Source organism: Castor canadensis, chromosome 2 (assembly GCF_047511655.1).
Source record: "Castor canadensis chromosome 2, mCasCan1.hap1v2, whole genome shotgun sequence".
In the NCBI taxonomy this organism is placed as follows: Eukaryota; Metazoa; Chordata; class Mammalia; order Rodentia; family Castoridae; genus Castor; species Castor canadensis.
In genome coordinates, this window is record NC_133387.1 from 135775568 (window position 1) to 135792686 (window position 17119).

At 40.9% G+C, this 17119-nt stretch overlaps 1 protein-coding gene across 2 annotated transcripts in view; it reads left to right on the forward strand.

Annotated features, from left to right (window-relative positions):
- Sqor (sulfide quinone oxidoreductase) overlaps positions 1-17119 on the forward strand; it is a 59640-nt gene that overhangs the window by 23987 nt on the left and 18534 nt on the right. For both annotated transcript variants that reach the window (XM_020153050.2, XM_074065873.1), the window contains exons 2-3: positions 12272-12522; positions 13771-13941. In XM_020153050.2, the coding sequence (XP_020008639.1) occupies positions 12289-12522; positions 13771-13941 (405 nt within the window). In that variant the 5' untranslated portion in view covers positions 12272-12288. The remainder of the gene's footprint in view (positions 1-12271; positions 12523-13770; positions 13942-17119) is intronic.

Genomic DNA, 17119 nt, shown 5'->3' on the forward strand with positions numbered 1-17119 from the left:
ATTTCCTATTGCAAGTATAAAAAATTATCACAATTTTTTTGCAGTGCTGGGGATTGAACCCAAGGCCCTGTAAATGCTAGACAAGCATTCTACCATAATACAAATGTGTTATCTTATAGTATCATAGTTCAGAAGACCAGCACAAGACTCATTAGGTTAAAATTAAGGTGTTGGTAGGGCCATGTATCTTCTAGAAGTTCTAAAGCAGAATTTATTTTCTTGACTTTCTAGAATCTGTCCACATTTTTGGTTCATTGTCCTCATCTTCCATTTCAAAGCTAGAAGCATTTCATCTTTCTGACCATTTTCCCATGGTTTATATCTCCCTCTGACTATAGCTGTGGAAGGTTCTCCATTTTTAAGGATCCAGGTGATCGATTAGGCTAACCTGGATGACTCAGGCTACTCTCTTCATCTTAAGGTCCTTAACTTAACCAAAACAATGTATAAGTCTGGGGAATTAGGACATCTTTGAGAGGGTGGTTATTCCACCTAACACAATCTATACCTTTTTTTTTTTTCATTTTTCTTTTATTATTCATATGTGCATAAAAGGCTTGGTTCATTTCTCCCCCCTGCCCCCACCCCCTCCCTTACCACCCACTCCACCCTCTCCCTCTCCCCCCTCCAATACCCAGCAGAAACTATTTTGCCCTTATTTCTAATTTTGTTGTAGAGAGAGTATAAGCAATAATAGGAAGGAACAAAGGTTTTTGATGGTTGAGATAAGGATAGCTATACAGGGCATTGACTCACATTGATTTCCTGTGCATGGGTGTTACCTTCTAGGTTAATTCTTTTTGATCTAACCTTTTCTCTAGTACCTGTTCCCCTTTTCCTATTGGCCTCAGTTGCTTTAAGGTATCTGCTTTAGTTTCTCTGTGTTAAGGGCAACAAATGCTAGCTAGTTTTTTAGGTGTCTTACCTATCCTCACCCCTCCCTTGTGTGCTCTCGCTTTTATTATGTGCTCAAAGTCCAATCCCATTGTTGTGTTTGCCCTTGATCTAATGTCCACATATGAGGGAGAACATACGATTTTTGGTTTTTTGAGCCAGGCTAACCTCACTCAGAATGATGTTCTCCAATTCCATCCAATTACCAGCGAATGATAACATTTCATTCTTCTTCATGGCTGCATAAAATTCCATTGTGTATAGATACCACATTTTCTTAATCCATTCATCAGTGCTGGGGCATCTTGGCTGTTTCCATAACGTGGCTATTGTGAATAGTGCTGCAATAAACATGGGTGTGCAGGTGCCTCTGGAGTAACCTGTGTCACAGTCTTTTGGGTATATCCCCAAGAGTGGTATTGCTGGATCAAATGGTAGATCGATGTCCAGCTTTTTAAGTAGCCTCCAAATTTTTTTCCAGAGTGGTTGTACTAGTCTACATTCCCACCAACAGTGTAAGAGGGTTCCTTTTTCCCCGCATCCTCGCCAACACCTGTTGGTGGTGGTGTTGCTGATGATGGCTATTCTAACAGGGGTGAGGTGGAATCTTAGTGTGGTTTTAATTTGCATTTCCTTTATTGCTAGAGATGGTGAGCATTTTTTCATGTGTTTTCTGGCCATTTGAATTTCTTCTTTTGAGAAAGTTCTGTTTAGTTCACATGCCCATTTCTTTATTGGTTCATTAGTTTTGGGAGAATTTAGTTTTTTAAGTTCCCTGTATATTCTGGTTATCAGTCCTTTGTCTGATGTATAGTTGGCAAATATTTTCTCCCACTCTGTGGGTGTTCTCTTCAGTTTAGAGACCATTTCCCAAAGATTCAGGCAAAATATATTTATTCCAGTCAAAATTTCTCCCAAAGACACACCTTGTTATAGCATCAGCTCATGTCCAAATTCTAATCTAAGTCTCATTAGCCTGAAAGTCTCAAATTTCATCATATAAATAACCGAAATCATGTATGGATAAGGTTCAGGGTATGATCTATCGTGGGACACAATTCCTGTTATCTATGGACTTATAAAATTAAAGGAACAAGTTATCTGTGTACAGAATACAAAAGTAGGATAGGTGTAGGCTAAAAGTTATAGACATTCTAATTAGAAAAAGAGAAAAATGAGAGGAAAAAAGAAGTTACCAGTCCCAAGAAATTTCAAAATCCAGTTCTAATAGGATTCAAGACCTGGAAATAATTCTCTATGGTTCTAAGCTATGCCATCTAGGACATCAGTCCTTTTTCATGAAATATGCAACATGCATTTGCAGAAGAGTATTTATAGTTCATTTCGGTTTAGTTATTCCCTCAGTTTATCTCTTTCCTTTTACATTTTACTAAAAAGCATCAAGAAGAAATCAGGTTGCATCCTCAGCACTTTGCTTGGGAATCTCCTCACCTAAATGTTCAATTTCATGTAATTGTAATTCTGTTCCTTTCTCCAGTGTCTCATTCTGAGACTTCATCAGCAGTGTCATCCATATGTCTACTAATAGTCTGTTCATGATGATTTAGGTATTCTCTAATGTGAACTATGTTTTTTTCTTTCTGAATCTTCATTAACATAATCATTGACATTTATGCACATATAGTGTATTCAAGACAGCCTATGTCTTTTCTATGTGCTTCTCAATATTTTTCCAACCTCTGACCACTGTCCAATTCCAAATTATGACTCAAAGCAAAGATTAAATGGGATACTCCCACTCCACTTTCCACTTCCTCTAAGCTCCTATTAATACCTTCCACCAACTGCATCCAACCAGAAGCCAGAGAGCAAGGATGTCTAAGTGATGCAGTTAGATTCTCAGGGATTGAGCATAAGAAGGGATAAGATGGATGTAGGAAGAAGGGAAATATGGAGAATTACTAGAAAAAAAATCAAAGTGTTCAGGTCATTGATCTTTTCCTTTCTGATTTATGCTAAGAAAGTTTTTATCTTACTTAGAGATGACAAAAAAGTCCACTTAAATTTTCTTGTAGCATTTTTATGGCTTATTTTTAATATGCAGAAATTTAAATTAGACCTCCTAACATTAAAAAAAGAAAACTTTTTGACTGATATTTGGCTCACTTTATTCTTGGTCTATGTTATGAGCAGCTAGCAAGCTCTGCTGTTCTTCCCTTAGCACTTAAAGCTAATAGACCTAGTGTTAGATGTGGGGTGAGTAAATTTCTATCAGTATGGGTCATTAGGTAGATGCTCAATGAACACTTTGGGAACATCCTTAAAAAGCAACATAATTGTGACCATGCCTATTTCATGTAATTCTGTTTTTTTCATAAAGATGCTCTCACACATTTACAATTAGCATAGCTTATTATTATTGAATATGTATATTTTTGTGCAGGAAATAAATTCTGTAAGTAAAAATATTGTTTAGGTTATGTTTCCTGATTTTCAGTTCTGAAAATTTAGCTACTGCATGATTGAGACAATTTCAGTATCGTTATAAAGCTGAATTTGCTCATAAACTTAGATCTTGCAAAAAATTCATTCTTTAAACACTGTTCTGAGCATTTCTGGTGATGCCACTTCTATATCAAGGTTAAATGGATAAAAGAGATGTGGAAATTTTCCTTGGTTGGGAAGATATCTTAAGTTTCAACAGAGTAGAATGTGACAAAGGAAAGAAAGGCCAGGTACTATATTCTTCTAGAGTAATTATTACATTAAAAAGTCAAACTGTGGCAGTGTTATTTAGTTGTAAAAACTTGGCTCAACCACCTACATAATTACAATGTTCTTGAGTAGTATGTAATCAAATTGCTTTTTAAATGCCACCTGACAGTTCAGCAGATATGTAAGGAGAAGGAGCAGAGCAAAAATTTGTTAAACATGTAAAATCTTCCATCTGACTGAACAGCTGGCACATGCATTTTAATGTAGGTGTATTAAAATGCACCCAGGATTCGTTTTAATCAAGTACCGAAAGGCCAACAGATCAAGAGATAACTGCCATGAAGGAAGAAATTTTTATTTATACACAGGCAGGGAAGGGGGCAGAAAAATGAAGGGAAAGTGTGGGCAACATCCTGTGTTGGAGCTTTTGTAGGCAGGGGCTTTGGGATTTTGCAGGCTGAGCAGGTTTGCGATTGCCTAGTTGGGTTCTTGGTGCAGAGGCTGCCCCTGGTGTCTGATGCTTGGCAATAGGCAGAGGAAATTGTTGCTTCCTAGAGGGTAAAATTGAGATAGAGAAGGCAGTTCAGAGTATGGGCTCTGGACTAGCTATGTATCAAAGGTGTGCTCATAGGCCAGTCCTTTACCATCTCTGGAAGTTATGTAGGTCTGGAAGAGAATTTCTTTGGGATTAGCAAGGGTCCAAAATGTCAAACCATCAGATATACAGAAAAAATAAATCTGATTAATACAGTAGGACTCAAAATATTTCCAGGAAGAGGAAACAGCCAGTTGTCTTCCTGGTTTCACAAAGTCTCTAATGCAGTGCCATGAATGTTACTGCATATATTACCTGCGTGTACTTTAGGTTAAGGTGAAGCATTCATGGGGTAGTGTTTGACATGTCTTGGCACTCGGGTAGGGCTAACTCAGTGACAGTAATAATTTTCTTCCTGAGATTTTTCCAGATTTAGGCCTCTTCCCTTTTATAGTTTGAGTCAAAGGGTGTGATGGTTATTTTTATACATCAAGTTGGTGAGTTATGGGGTGCTCAGACATTTGGTCAAATGGTATTCTGAGTATGTTTGTGAGAGTGTTTATTAACATTTTAATTGGTAGACTGAGTAGAGCAGATGTCCTTCCCCAGTGTAAGTGGACCTTACCCAATCAGTTGAAGGTCTGAGTACAACAAAAAGGCTGATCCTCCCACAAATAAGAGAATCCTTGCTACCAGAATGTCTTGAGCTGGAATATTGTTCTTTTTCTGCCTTAGGACTCATCTGAAACATTGGCTTTTCCTGTGTCCTGAGCTGGCCTTTGGACTGGAACTTCATCACAGACTCCTGTTTCTAGCTTGCTGACATCTTGGGATTTATAAGTTTCCATAATGATATCAGCCAATTCTCAGAAGTGCTCTCTATATAATAGAGAAAGTTATGATGTTTGTTTTGGTTCCTTCCCTTATTCCTTTCTACCTCTTCCAGTTGAATCTTGGTTTGTCCTGTTTTTGGCTGGAGGATCTTGTGGACAAACTGGTTTCCTTCTGTCTTACTCTCTCCAGGTGTAGAATTGGGATGATGCCCACTTGAAAACTTAACATGGTGCTTGGCACAAGGAGTCTTGTCTAGAGCAGTTATAAGCCAGTTTTACGTTTGGCTCATGATCAAGTATCAGATTATTCAGAGTAGCTATGTTATCTAGAAAGGGATAGGAAGGGGATTGGCAAAGACTGGTGTGAGGAAGACCAGCTCACTTAGTGAGTCCCATAGCCGTGAGTAGGTAGAATGTCTTAGATGACTGCTGGAGGTGCTAGAGGTAGATTTACTGAGAAGTAAATAAAGTATATGCTTCAGGGTTCCAGGAGGGGAAGGGTAGTTAGGTTCTAACCAGGAAGCATTTCTATGTATGTATTTCTGATAAACTGCCTCAAAGCAATCTCTCTAGAGAAAGGGTCCTGAATTGCTAGAGATCCAGGCTTTCCCCCCCACCCCCAATTTATTTTCTCATTTAAGATACATATTAAGTATTATATCCAATTTTATATTTTAATTTCAGGCCCTCAAGTTGTATAGGTTTTAATTCCCATAAAACTTGGCTCTGCCCTTGCCTAGCAACCTGCCTCTCTGGGAGAAGGTGTATGGGGTAACTTGGAGTCACAGACTCTTGTGCCCAGCCCAGCCCAGCAGAGAGGCTCTCCTGAGATCTGAAGCCTGTGAATTAATTGTAAATCTGTATTCACATGGAAAGAATGGATGATTATAAGGTGTGTTGCTATTACTTGTGTTGCTATTGCAATTTCTTGAAATATACCCCAAAATTAGCATTTCAGTGACTAAAGAACAAAGCCAATGTCCACCGTGATGTACTATTTTTTATTGCTTTTTGCTTTCCATTCATTCATTCATTTTAACTTTTTATTGTGGAAATTTTCAAATATGGGTAAAAATAGCTCCCACAAGACACACACACACACACACACACATGCATGCACACACACCAGTTGGCTTCAAATTATTAACCATGCTCCATCTTGTTTCATCTATATCCCAACCAGTTTCCACTCACTGTAATATTTTCAAGCGAATTTCTTTTCCCTCCCTGCCCCCACCCTTTCTCCCTCTCTTTCCTGGTGCTGGGGATTGAGCCCGGGGTCTTGCACTCATGCACTCTACTTCTTGAGTCACCCCCCAGCCCAGTCTTTTTGTTTTTGTATTTTGTTTCTGAGCTAGAGTTTCCATAACTTGATCCTCCTCATTCTACCTCCTGAGTAACTGGGGTTACATGTGTGTGCCACCACACCTGCCTTAAGAATATATTTCTAAAAGATAAGGACTCTAGGACTGAGTCCTTATCTGTGAAATGGGGATACTACAGTGGTAGAGTGCTTGCCTAGAAAGTACAAAGCTCTGAGTTCTATCCCAAGTACTACAAAAATCTAAAAGATAAGGATTCCTAAAATATTAATACTGTTATTACAATTCCCTCATCCTCTAAAAATTTGCATTTTCTTCTTTTAAATATACTTAATTAGCTAAAATTTCATGCCATATGTTCCTCTTACCTCATGCCTTGGGATACAATCAGGCTATTTTAAATTTGAATGAAAAGAAAATAATGAACTATTGAAGAATCACTTTTAATTCAACCCTGTGGCTTAATGTGATTATCTTAGTCAATTTTGTGCTTCTATAACAGAATGCCTGAGACTGGGTAATAAATAAAGAACAGAGATTTATTAACGTTCTGGAGGCTGGGAAGTCTAAGGCCCAGGGTCCTGAACCTTCTTGCCACATCATAACGTGGCTGAAGATATCACATGGTGAGACAGAGCAAGAGAGGGCCAAAGTCACTTCTATAACAAACCCCTCCCATGATAATGACATCGATCCAGTGCGGACCCAAGCACCAGTTAAAGGTTCTATCTCTCAACACTGTTGTGTTGGGATGAAGCTTCCAACAGTCAAATTTTGAGGGATACATTTATACCATGGCAGTGACTTTCAGCAAATTCTCTCACCCTACTCCAAGCCTCAGATTTCTCATCTGCAAAATGGGGATATGACTTCCAAAGTTGTGAGGAATGTCTGAGATAGTGTAAGTTCAACTAGTAAACACGCAACAAATGTTAGCTATTATTCTTATTATAGATTCTCTCCACTCTCTCTACATTAAATTCTTGGTTGATAGGTATAAATAACTACTGGTAGCCTTAGGGCTGGTTTAATTAAATAAGCCAGAAGGTCCAAGTGGGAGCATCTAGTTCAGAAGTTTTCCAGAGTCTCACCACATGGATACTAGGTGAGAGAGCATGACTGGTGCTATGTACACAAGGTTTCCTCATGCCTTAGAGACTGCAACCCACAGGGATTCAGACTGTGGGAACATAACAGCTCAGAGTAAGCTTGGCCTAGATCTTGTGACATGACAGGGTGGGTGGCAAGAGCTGGAGGCTGTTTGTTGTCTATTTTCCTCTTTGATTTTGGACATGTTCTACAAAGATGATCTGCTAAAAGTCGACCTTGTAATTATTGAAGCCTAAAGCAAAGTGGACCCAGACTGGTAGGCTGAGAAAAACCAACCATGAACCATACAATGAGCCCCCAACTTTCCCCTGAAAGTAGCGGAAGGGTTTGACCAGATGTTTGCTGGCTTGGTGGATCTTTCATTAATGCTGAGGATAAGCCTTAGACACCAGCTCTGCTTGAACTTGGCCAGGTGTCCTAGCTGCTCACAACCCTGAGAGTAGCATGTCACATGACATAAGATTAGGGGGCTTTTGACACAGGCAATCTGTTCTGCTTATCTAGGAAAGGCCAGCTATGGAAAGGTGTGGAGTCCCTAAGACTTGTCTAGACCAGGGCCTGGGGCCAGCCAGTGAGTGATGTGAATCAGAGATGCTGAGGCAACTGCCAGCTGGAATTTTGCTTCTCTAGTTAGGCTAGGATTTAGCAAAACACTTGCATTCTGATCCTTTGAAGAAGGCACTCAATTGATTTAGGATTAACTGAGGGATTTTTTTATCTAATTTAAAAATATGACATCATTTAATTATAAAATATATTACATGTGCCACTTGTTAAATGAAAGTTAAATTTGTCTTATTTATTGATTTTTTTTAAAGTGTGTGCTTCACATTATAAGAGTGTAGAGATTAAGTGGCTGCATACTTCTGTAGCATTGGTATTTAATTCTTATTTCTTAAACTAACAAGTGGACACATTTCAGGTTGTCTTCTGGGGAGACTAAGAAGTTATATTAGATTCAAGCTCCTTCCTTATTTTGTTGACAGAGGGTTTCCATTTCTCTGCTGACTTCAGGATTAAGTTTGCCTTCCTTTCTTTTCTTTTCTTTTCTGCCTTCTACTTTTGATTGCCTGGCTGTCGCTTCCATAAGTTGTCTGGTTTTCTGGTTGTTGCTATAGACTTAGTTTAGGCCAATGTCAGATATTCCTGTTGGTTCTGAGTTGATGTTTTCTGATACCACTTCTAACACTGAATTTCTGGTTTTTTTTTCCTGCCATATCATCAGTTCTTTGATACAAACTGGATGCCTGATGATTCAATTCAATTTTGATATTAATACCATAAGTTAGCAGAGACCTCACAGGTCCAAGGACTGCCTCATAGGACTGCCTCCACTTCAGATGCCTATCACATATGAGGCCCAGGCAACTTACAGCTGAGGCCCAGGCAACTTACAGCTGTGTTCCAGGTGACCCACACTTGTGTTCTGCCCACACAAATTCAGTTTTCAATGATCCCTCCTCAGGTTTGACAGTTATCTAGAACTACTCACAGAACTCAGAAAAACACTTTACTTGTGTTTACCGGTTTATTTATTTTTGTTTTGTTTTGTTTTGAGGCAGGGTATCACTATGTAGCCCAGATTGGTGTCAAACTCCTGATTCTCCTGCCTGAGCCTCCTTAGTGCTGGGACTGCAGGCATGCTCAGCTGTTTAATGATTTATTGTAAAGGCTACAACTCAGAAATGGCCACATGGAAGGTATGGGGGGCACAGAGCTTCCCTGCTTTCTCTGCACATGATAACCGTCCAGCACCTCTGTGTGTTCACCAACCTGGCAACTCTTCAAAACTCATTCATCATTCCAGAATTTTAATAGACTTCAGTCTAGAGCTCCCTTCCTTCATGGCTGGGGTTCAAAGTTCCAACCCCATCTGCTCACAATCATGGGTTTGTCTTTTCTGGTGACCAGCCCCATCCTGACCCCAGGGGTCCCACTCTGAGTCACCTTAATAGCATTAGGCCAGAAAATTTTAAGGGAGTTCTGTGTTAGGAATGGGGAATAAAGACCAGGTGCAGTTTTGTTATATTGTAGTTATAATACGGGGTTTAAAAATTGTGATTATGCATTATTGCCCTGTGCAGCTCCTTATCTTCACCATTGTCTCATGCCCTACCTTCTCCACAAACAATGTTAGATTATGGTCCTTGGTTTTCTGATCTGGTTTCAGGTGATATTATGCTGTTAGAATGGGAGAGTTATTGAGATTTTGGGGTGTTTTGAAACTTGGGATGTTTCCTCTAATGCATTTGTGGTTTTGAAATAGTTGTTTATAGTTCAAAAGTGAAAATGACTGCGAAGGCTGGGATATCTGCTTTATAGTTGAAATAAAGCTGATAAAACTGGCTCAGAAGACTTTGTGTTTACGAAGACTAGTCCAGAAACAGTCTACTAGTGACCACTGAAATAAGACAGAGCTAGTCTTCTTGGCTGAGTGAGGGAAATATTTGCGCAAGTTTCCAAAGAATGAGGTCAAATAACCTCCATTTGTAGCTAGAGTGACTGCAAACCAGAAACTAAACCAGGCCTCCTCCTAGGTTGCCTTTGTTTCAAACAAAACAGAACTCTTTCCGTGGGGCTAAAAGGACCATTGAAAAACAGTTTCACCTTTCTGTAAAGTGAGGAGTTTTTCTGTGATTCGGTCATTCTGTGCACATGGAGAAGGAAAGCCAGGATGTGATGTATTCACCATGAAGCAATATGCTTCTTGGTGATTCCCTCCTCTCTTCACTTCAAAAAAATCTATTTGAATAATTTTTAAAATTTAAAGAACACTTGACAAAAGTATATATAAAATACAAAGATGAAGAAAATCATTCATAGTTATTTCACAACTATTGCTAATATTTAGTATCATGAAAAATAGTTTTTGTTTTCTGAGAAGTTGTAGAAAATACTCTAGTTTTTCTTTCCCATTTATCATTATCATGCAAGCATTCCATCACAGTGACAAAATACCTGAGATAATCAATTTAAAGGAGGAAGGGATTACTTTGGCTCACAGTATCAGAGGTTTCAGTCCAAAGTTGCTTGGCCCTGTCACTTTGGGCCTGTGGTGAGGCAGAACCTCATGGCAGGAGAGCTTGGCAAGGGAGGCCTGTTCACCTCATGGTGTGTGGGAAGCAAAGACAGAGGGGCCAGGTACTAATATCCCCTTCAAGGATCTATTCTCAGTGACTTAATTTCCTCCAGCAAGGCCTTCCTTCCTAAAGCCTTCACCACCTCCTAATATCATCATAGGCTGGGGACCAAGCATTCAGCACATGGGCCACTGGAGATCCAAATAAAATCCAAATGATAACATTGTTGATACATAATTGCTCTGAAGTTCACAGAAATAGTGTAGTGCAGTGGTTTAAAGAAGGGGCTTTGATACCAGAGAGCCTGGGTTCAGATCACAGTCTGTCACTTATGACATTTAGGTCACTTTGACCTTCAGAGTCACTGAAATGTTATCTGCCTCAGTTTTGTCATATCATACTTGAATATATCTAGAAGGGTCGGATTGATTTTAGTTTTGCAGTATAATGTATGAGCTGCCCCACTTTCTATCGGCCTCCAAATGCTCCCCCTCTTTTCACTCCCCTGCTCCAGCTCTGGGTCACTTCTCAGATCTGAAATACATGACATCAGGGGCACCAAAACTCTGAGTAGAGTTAATCCTAATTAAAACTGGCACTCTTTGTTCCTCTTTCTCACACAGCATCGTTTTTCCTGTCTCCAGGGCCTTTCTTCCTTTCATAGCTCCCTTCCTTCTCAGCGTTCTCTGATCGCCACCAGGAGGGAAGATGATATAATTAAGTCATGTCTGTTAAGAAGTTAGTGACCTTAGCAGCTAGAAACATTACTCCCTGATGGGGTATTTGCATTTTAATAAAGGGTTCTAGGAGCAGTGTGAACCCACAGAACTGAACATGACAGGAATATTTGAGGCAGTATGGTGCCCACAGAGAGTGAGGTGTTGAGTATGAGCCCTCAAGTCACACACCTCTGTAGTGTCCTCGATATAAGGCCAGGGTTATGGATGGGGAAGCAAAGGCCAGCCTCTGAGAAACCTCAATTTCCTCTCTGCTGAAGCACCAATTGCTCAGAGTAGAAACACCTTTTCCTAAAGGTAAAGTGTGCCTCTCGGAGGAACTATTACAGAGAAACTGTTTACTGTATTGGATTAATAAAGGGCTGGTCAGCAGCATGTGCAGATTCTTTACATAAAATATAACTTTATGATATCAGGTAGGGCTCCTTTTATGGCTTTGCTTTAATCATCTGGTTGAAATTGCTCAAGGTGTGGAAGGCCTTTGCTTGTGTGTCTGTCTGTCGCAGTAATTTGATTAAATTGCTTGTCCCTGGACCAGTAGAGTCAGGGGACCTCTATGTGTATGTGGGGCAAAGCCCTGATTACCATGCTCAGAAAGGTCTCTTGCTGGACTATTGCTCTTTCAGCAAGATCACAGGTGCCCTTTACGGCAAGGATCATTACAGGGCTCATTTGTGGAATATACATCCATTTTAATGGCCCCAAAGCCAAAGAAATAGCTGGGTATGCCTGAGAGGAGAATGGGAGACAGCTGAACACAACCAAATGGTATTCTAAATTTTATAGTCGACAGGATGGGTAGAGACAAGTTATAAGGAAGATCACAAAGGGTGAGGGAGATCTCATTCAAACCCAGTCCTGGATGGCCTGAAAGTAGAAAGAAGGGGAGAAATAGAAAGCTTAGCCATTAGCCAGCCATCAGTCAAGTGCTCTCAGGAGAAGTTGGGACCCCAGTTAGATGGGAATGTGGTCTTGAGAGGAGATGGTAGGTACTAGCTGAAGTTGGTCAGACACCAGCCTTTCCTTCTTCTGGTTCCAGAGTGGTCTTTCCTTGACACTCATAGCCACATCTCTTCCTTTCTAGCCTGATCAAGACTGACGATGGCCCCACTGGTTGCCGTGGTGTCCAGTCCCCGTGCTCGGCTCTTTGCCTGCCTCCTCAGGCTAGGCACTCAGCAGGCTGGACCTCTCCAGCTGCACACAGGGGCCAGCTGCGCAGCCAAAAACCACTATGAGGTGCTGGTGCTGGGTGGGGGCAGCGGTGGGATCACCATGGCCACCCGCATGAAGAGGAAAGTGGGTGCAGAGAATGTGGCTATTGTTGAACCCAGTGAGGTAAGTGTGCCCTTTTGACTGAATACAGTTTTAGAGGGTAGGGGGCTAGTGTTAAGAAATAGGTTAGTGTTTAAGAAATAGCCCATTTGAAGGGCCTGAGAGAAAGTGGAGTGAGGGAAAGTAAGGATAGATCTCTTGGATTTTTGCATTTTTGTTTTACTTTCTTAAGGCTGCTGTAACAAATGTTTTAAAGCAGCAAACATGTATTCTGCTGCAGTTCTGGAGGGTTGGAGTCCCAAACCAAACTATCCACAGGCCCATGCTTCCTCTGAAGGCTGGATGGGGAAGGTGGGCTGGGGGACTTCATCCCATACTTTCCTCCTAAATTCTAGTGATTGGTGGCAATTCTTGGTACTCCTTGGCCATTGAAGTGATATCACTCCAGTCTCTGCCTCTGCCTTTACATGATGCTGTCTGTGTCTCTATGTCTTCAATGACATGATAGGACTCTTAAAAAAGCTGCCTGTGCTCAGGTTTTTGGCACCTTCCCTGCTGTGTCTGGTTTGGTGATTGCTGGAGCTAATTTTTGTGTTTTTGTTACTCTTCCTGTTGAAGATGAACTTGAAATTCATGAGCTCTTGTAGCTGGAGACCTCTGGCTTCCTTCCCTGATCAGATCCATTATTGGTTATAGGGAGACTCAAATCATTGTTCTGCCTTCTTCACTTCCCTGTGAGTTTTGGCTACTCTGGCCAGCCAGTTTGGTAATATTGAGAGCTCTTGAATGAATCCCATGAGTGAATCCTCAGAATCCACTAAACCAATCTTCCCTTTGCTCCTGAGCTTAGAACTTTCACAACTAACTTAGATCAAAAGTGGACATCTGAAGTAAGTGAATTCCAGAAGTAGTGAAGGTTGGGACATGCATTGCATTGTAGGGTAGGATCTGGCACCTATTGGTCTGAAAAAGGGGAAGAGAGGCTAATAAGAAGTGTCTGCAGTTCTCCAAGGACTTGGGGAACACAGTTTGAAGCTAGTGAAGCTTTGAGGATCCCCAGAAGTAAACTTCCCACACTTACCATTGTCCCCACATACTTCTGAGGAACCATATATAGGGTTCTGTGATTGCTCTTCAGAATTTAACATACTAGGAGGCACCAACAGGGCGAACCTATCTTTTGAAGACTTTTCTGTGTGTGCTGTAAGGGTCATGAGGGAATCATTGAGAGACTCTATGTCACATACCTTTAACTGGGATCCTTTTATGTGGCCCAAATTGAAATAAATTCCCAAATACTTTGTTTCTCAGAGACATTTCTATCAGCCAATCTGGACACTGGTGGGAGCTGGTGCCAAACAGTTGTCCTCATCTGGTCGTCCCACAGCAAGTGTGATTCCATCTGGTGTAGAGTGGATCAAAGCCAGTGTGGTTGAGCTGAACCCAGAGAGGAATTGCATCCACACTGACAATGGCAAGCAGGTAACCATCAGGGATCTTTGGATTCTTTTTTTTTAAATCTTAGGGCTTGTATTAATGTATAGCCATGCTCAAACTGGATAGCTTCATAGTGAAAGGCGTACGTGCCTGTGTGTGCATGTATGTATGTGTTGACTATGGCAGAAGATAGCAAGAATAAAGAATAAGGAAGGCCTGAGTGATGTTGAATTAATAAATGAACAATTAAAGCAAAGATTTGTTGAACATTTGCTGTGTATCTTATTGATTAGTATAGGATCATGCACCTGAACATTTATTGAACAAATGCTATTGTTCCATGTTTGAATGGTGAACACTCTTTTTCTTTTCAAGCAGCCAGCTTTTCTACCTGACACCTGGCTTCCCAGAAGAATGGGGTGCTGGGAAATAGCCATCTCAATCACGCTAAGGGGATTTCTGCCAAAGCTGAAGGGGAATTCTGTCACTGAGGTTTGCTGCAGGACTAAGGAGAATTCTTATTGTCCGAGCTTGAGGCTCACAACTGCTTAGCTCCATCTAGAAGTCTTCTCCTACTGCTCACACAGGGGCCAAAGGTTTTCAGCAACTGCTGCCCCCAAATTTGACTGAGGGGCAGAGCAGGATGGTGAAACCAAAAGCTCAGGATCTAACTGCAGTTTTATGTCCCCTCATCTGTGGCTAAGCTCAGAATAGTGGCAGCCAGTCAGCCACTGTGCTCTTGCCTTGTTCCAGGATCCTGAGGACTTTCCCCCCTTCCCCCCAGGTATTATAAACCATCATACTCTCTCTTCCCCTTTTTCCCTCAGATAGGGGATTCACAGAATTGTAGAACTGAGAGATGTTGGGGATCTGAAAGGTTTTGTGAGTCCAACCCCTGACTCTGAGCAAGGCTACTTGCTTAGTTGGAGTAGCCTTTGCTACAGGCACTCTTAAGCTTTTCCTTGGGCCATAGATCTTTCGAGCACCTGATAAAAATCATCTCTAGAAAAAAACACACATATACTAAATTATGCATTCAATTTCAACAAGTTCAGAAATTCCCTGGGTACTTGCCTTACAGTAGTCATGATCCTTGGCTCTCTGGTCTCCATTCATTCCACAAATATTAAGTACCCACTACAAGTGAGTACAGTTTTAGGCATTAGGGATACACAAGTAAACAGAAACAGACAAAATCCTTCGTTTCCTGGATTTTATACTCTAGCGGGGTGGGGGTGGGGGTGGGCATATGATAAATTAGATAAAGTAAGTCAATTATATAGTATGTTAGAATGTAATGTGTGTTAATTTAAAAAATAGAGTTGAGTAATGGAGACTGGAGTCTATGGGCCTTTAACCTAAAATGGGTTTACATAGTCCCCAGCCAAAGGGTTATCTGAAAACAAGTTAACCCTCTTCATTTCTTTTTAGACAGGCAGGTTCCAGGAAAGTTCTGCCTTTGCTGAGTAAGACTCCACCTTCCTGTAGCCATTTTTTGTTCTTTCTTGGGCTCCCAGTGTATTATTGTCCCTAATATCCTTAATACGTTTCTTATTCCTTGTTCTGCCTATAGTGTATATAAAAATATCTTCTCTCTTTTCTGTGGAGGAACTCCTCAGCTCTTTGAAGGGCTCTTTATGTTCTGTGTAAGTTTTCTCTTCAGAGTTGTCTGTTGTCCCTGTGGCCTTCAACTCCTCCCTGCCTTTCATGATTGCCAATCTCCTTTTAACTTGCGTGGGACATTATTAGGCTTGTTAATGCCCCATGAATGAGGGGCCTAGAAGAGAAGGCAACTTTACAGAACAGCCAGATGGAACAGGACTGTTGTTTCCCACAACTGGATGCTTTCAGTGACAATCACCACAGTGCCGACTCATGCTGAGCACAAGGGCAATTCACACCTTTGGGTCCTTTCTACATAGCCCACTATGAAGTTAGGTTTTCCTCCCATCTTGGGAGGGTGTAGTTGTTACTCATTTTACCTAAAGGTAGGAAGGAGTACATAAACATAGAAGTATTATATATTTAAATTAAATTAAATTATTTCATTGCCTTTTGCCTATTAATGGTTCAGAACTTTCTTATTTCCTGCAGCATTTCTAGGAGACAAGACTGAATTGCACAAGATTATTCTCAGGTCACACGTCTGAGCTTGGTGGCTTGTTTACATTGCCAGTCTCCTGTTCAGGCCAGGAGGACTCTCTCACCCCTTGTTTCTTAGCACCCTTCCTGGTTGGGTTTACTTGTTTTAGGGATCACAAACTTGTCTCATCTCTTGAGAAGACACTAGTAGATGGTTTCCCTGCTGTGTCTTACCTATCACTCTTAAGGCTCAGACACTTAGGAAAGTTGTAGGATCTTGTTTTAAGGTTGGGGAAGAAGTTGGTACCATCTGGTGAGACCTTCTGTCAAGATTTTATTAAGCAATGGCAGAAATCAGCACATGACATCTTGTGCGAGATTTCATCTTGTTGGTTTTAGATCATCTTCCCAACCTGTCTGAGTCTTTTAGATTTATGATTCTTGTCACCCACTTAGCATTTTTTCCTAGCTGTTATCTGCAGATGGCTTCACTTAAGTTCAAGGTTTTAATTCTATAACTTGTTCCTAGATAGGTTTTTTTAGAGTGCGTAAATTAATCAACATTCTTTAGTAAATATTATTTAATTTACCAAATCATTCCATTTTTAGTTCATACTTTCTTACCTTATTCACTAAGTGAAAGATGGAGCTAAAACACTGCTCAGACCTGGACTGAGTGTCTCTGACTTCCACGACTCAGGGTCTGTTTGTCTGGAACATGTTCCACCCCATAGACCTTGTATAGACTGGCCCTTGCTCCGTGTCTGAACTTAATCTGGTTCCATTTTTCCCTTTTTTCTGCTCCTCCCACAGGAACTTTCCATTTCCTCAAATGCTTCTGGTTCCTTCTTACCCCAGGACATTTGCACATGCCAGTCCCAACCTCTACCCCTAGTAACACCTACTCATCTTTAATTTAGAACTGACTCCTTCAAGTAAGCCCTCTTCAACCTACCAGACTTGATCAGGTTTCCCCTTGTCATGCTATCACCACATTCAGTGATTTATAAATATCTGTGTGATTATCTAAAAATCTTCCCTGCTAAACTGGGATCCTAGAGGGCAGGAACTGTGCCTGTCTTGTTCATCATGGCATGCTCAAGACCTAGAACAATCTCTGGCACATAGAAGGTGCTCTGTA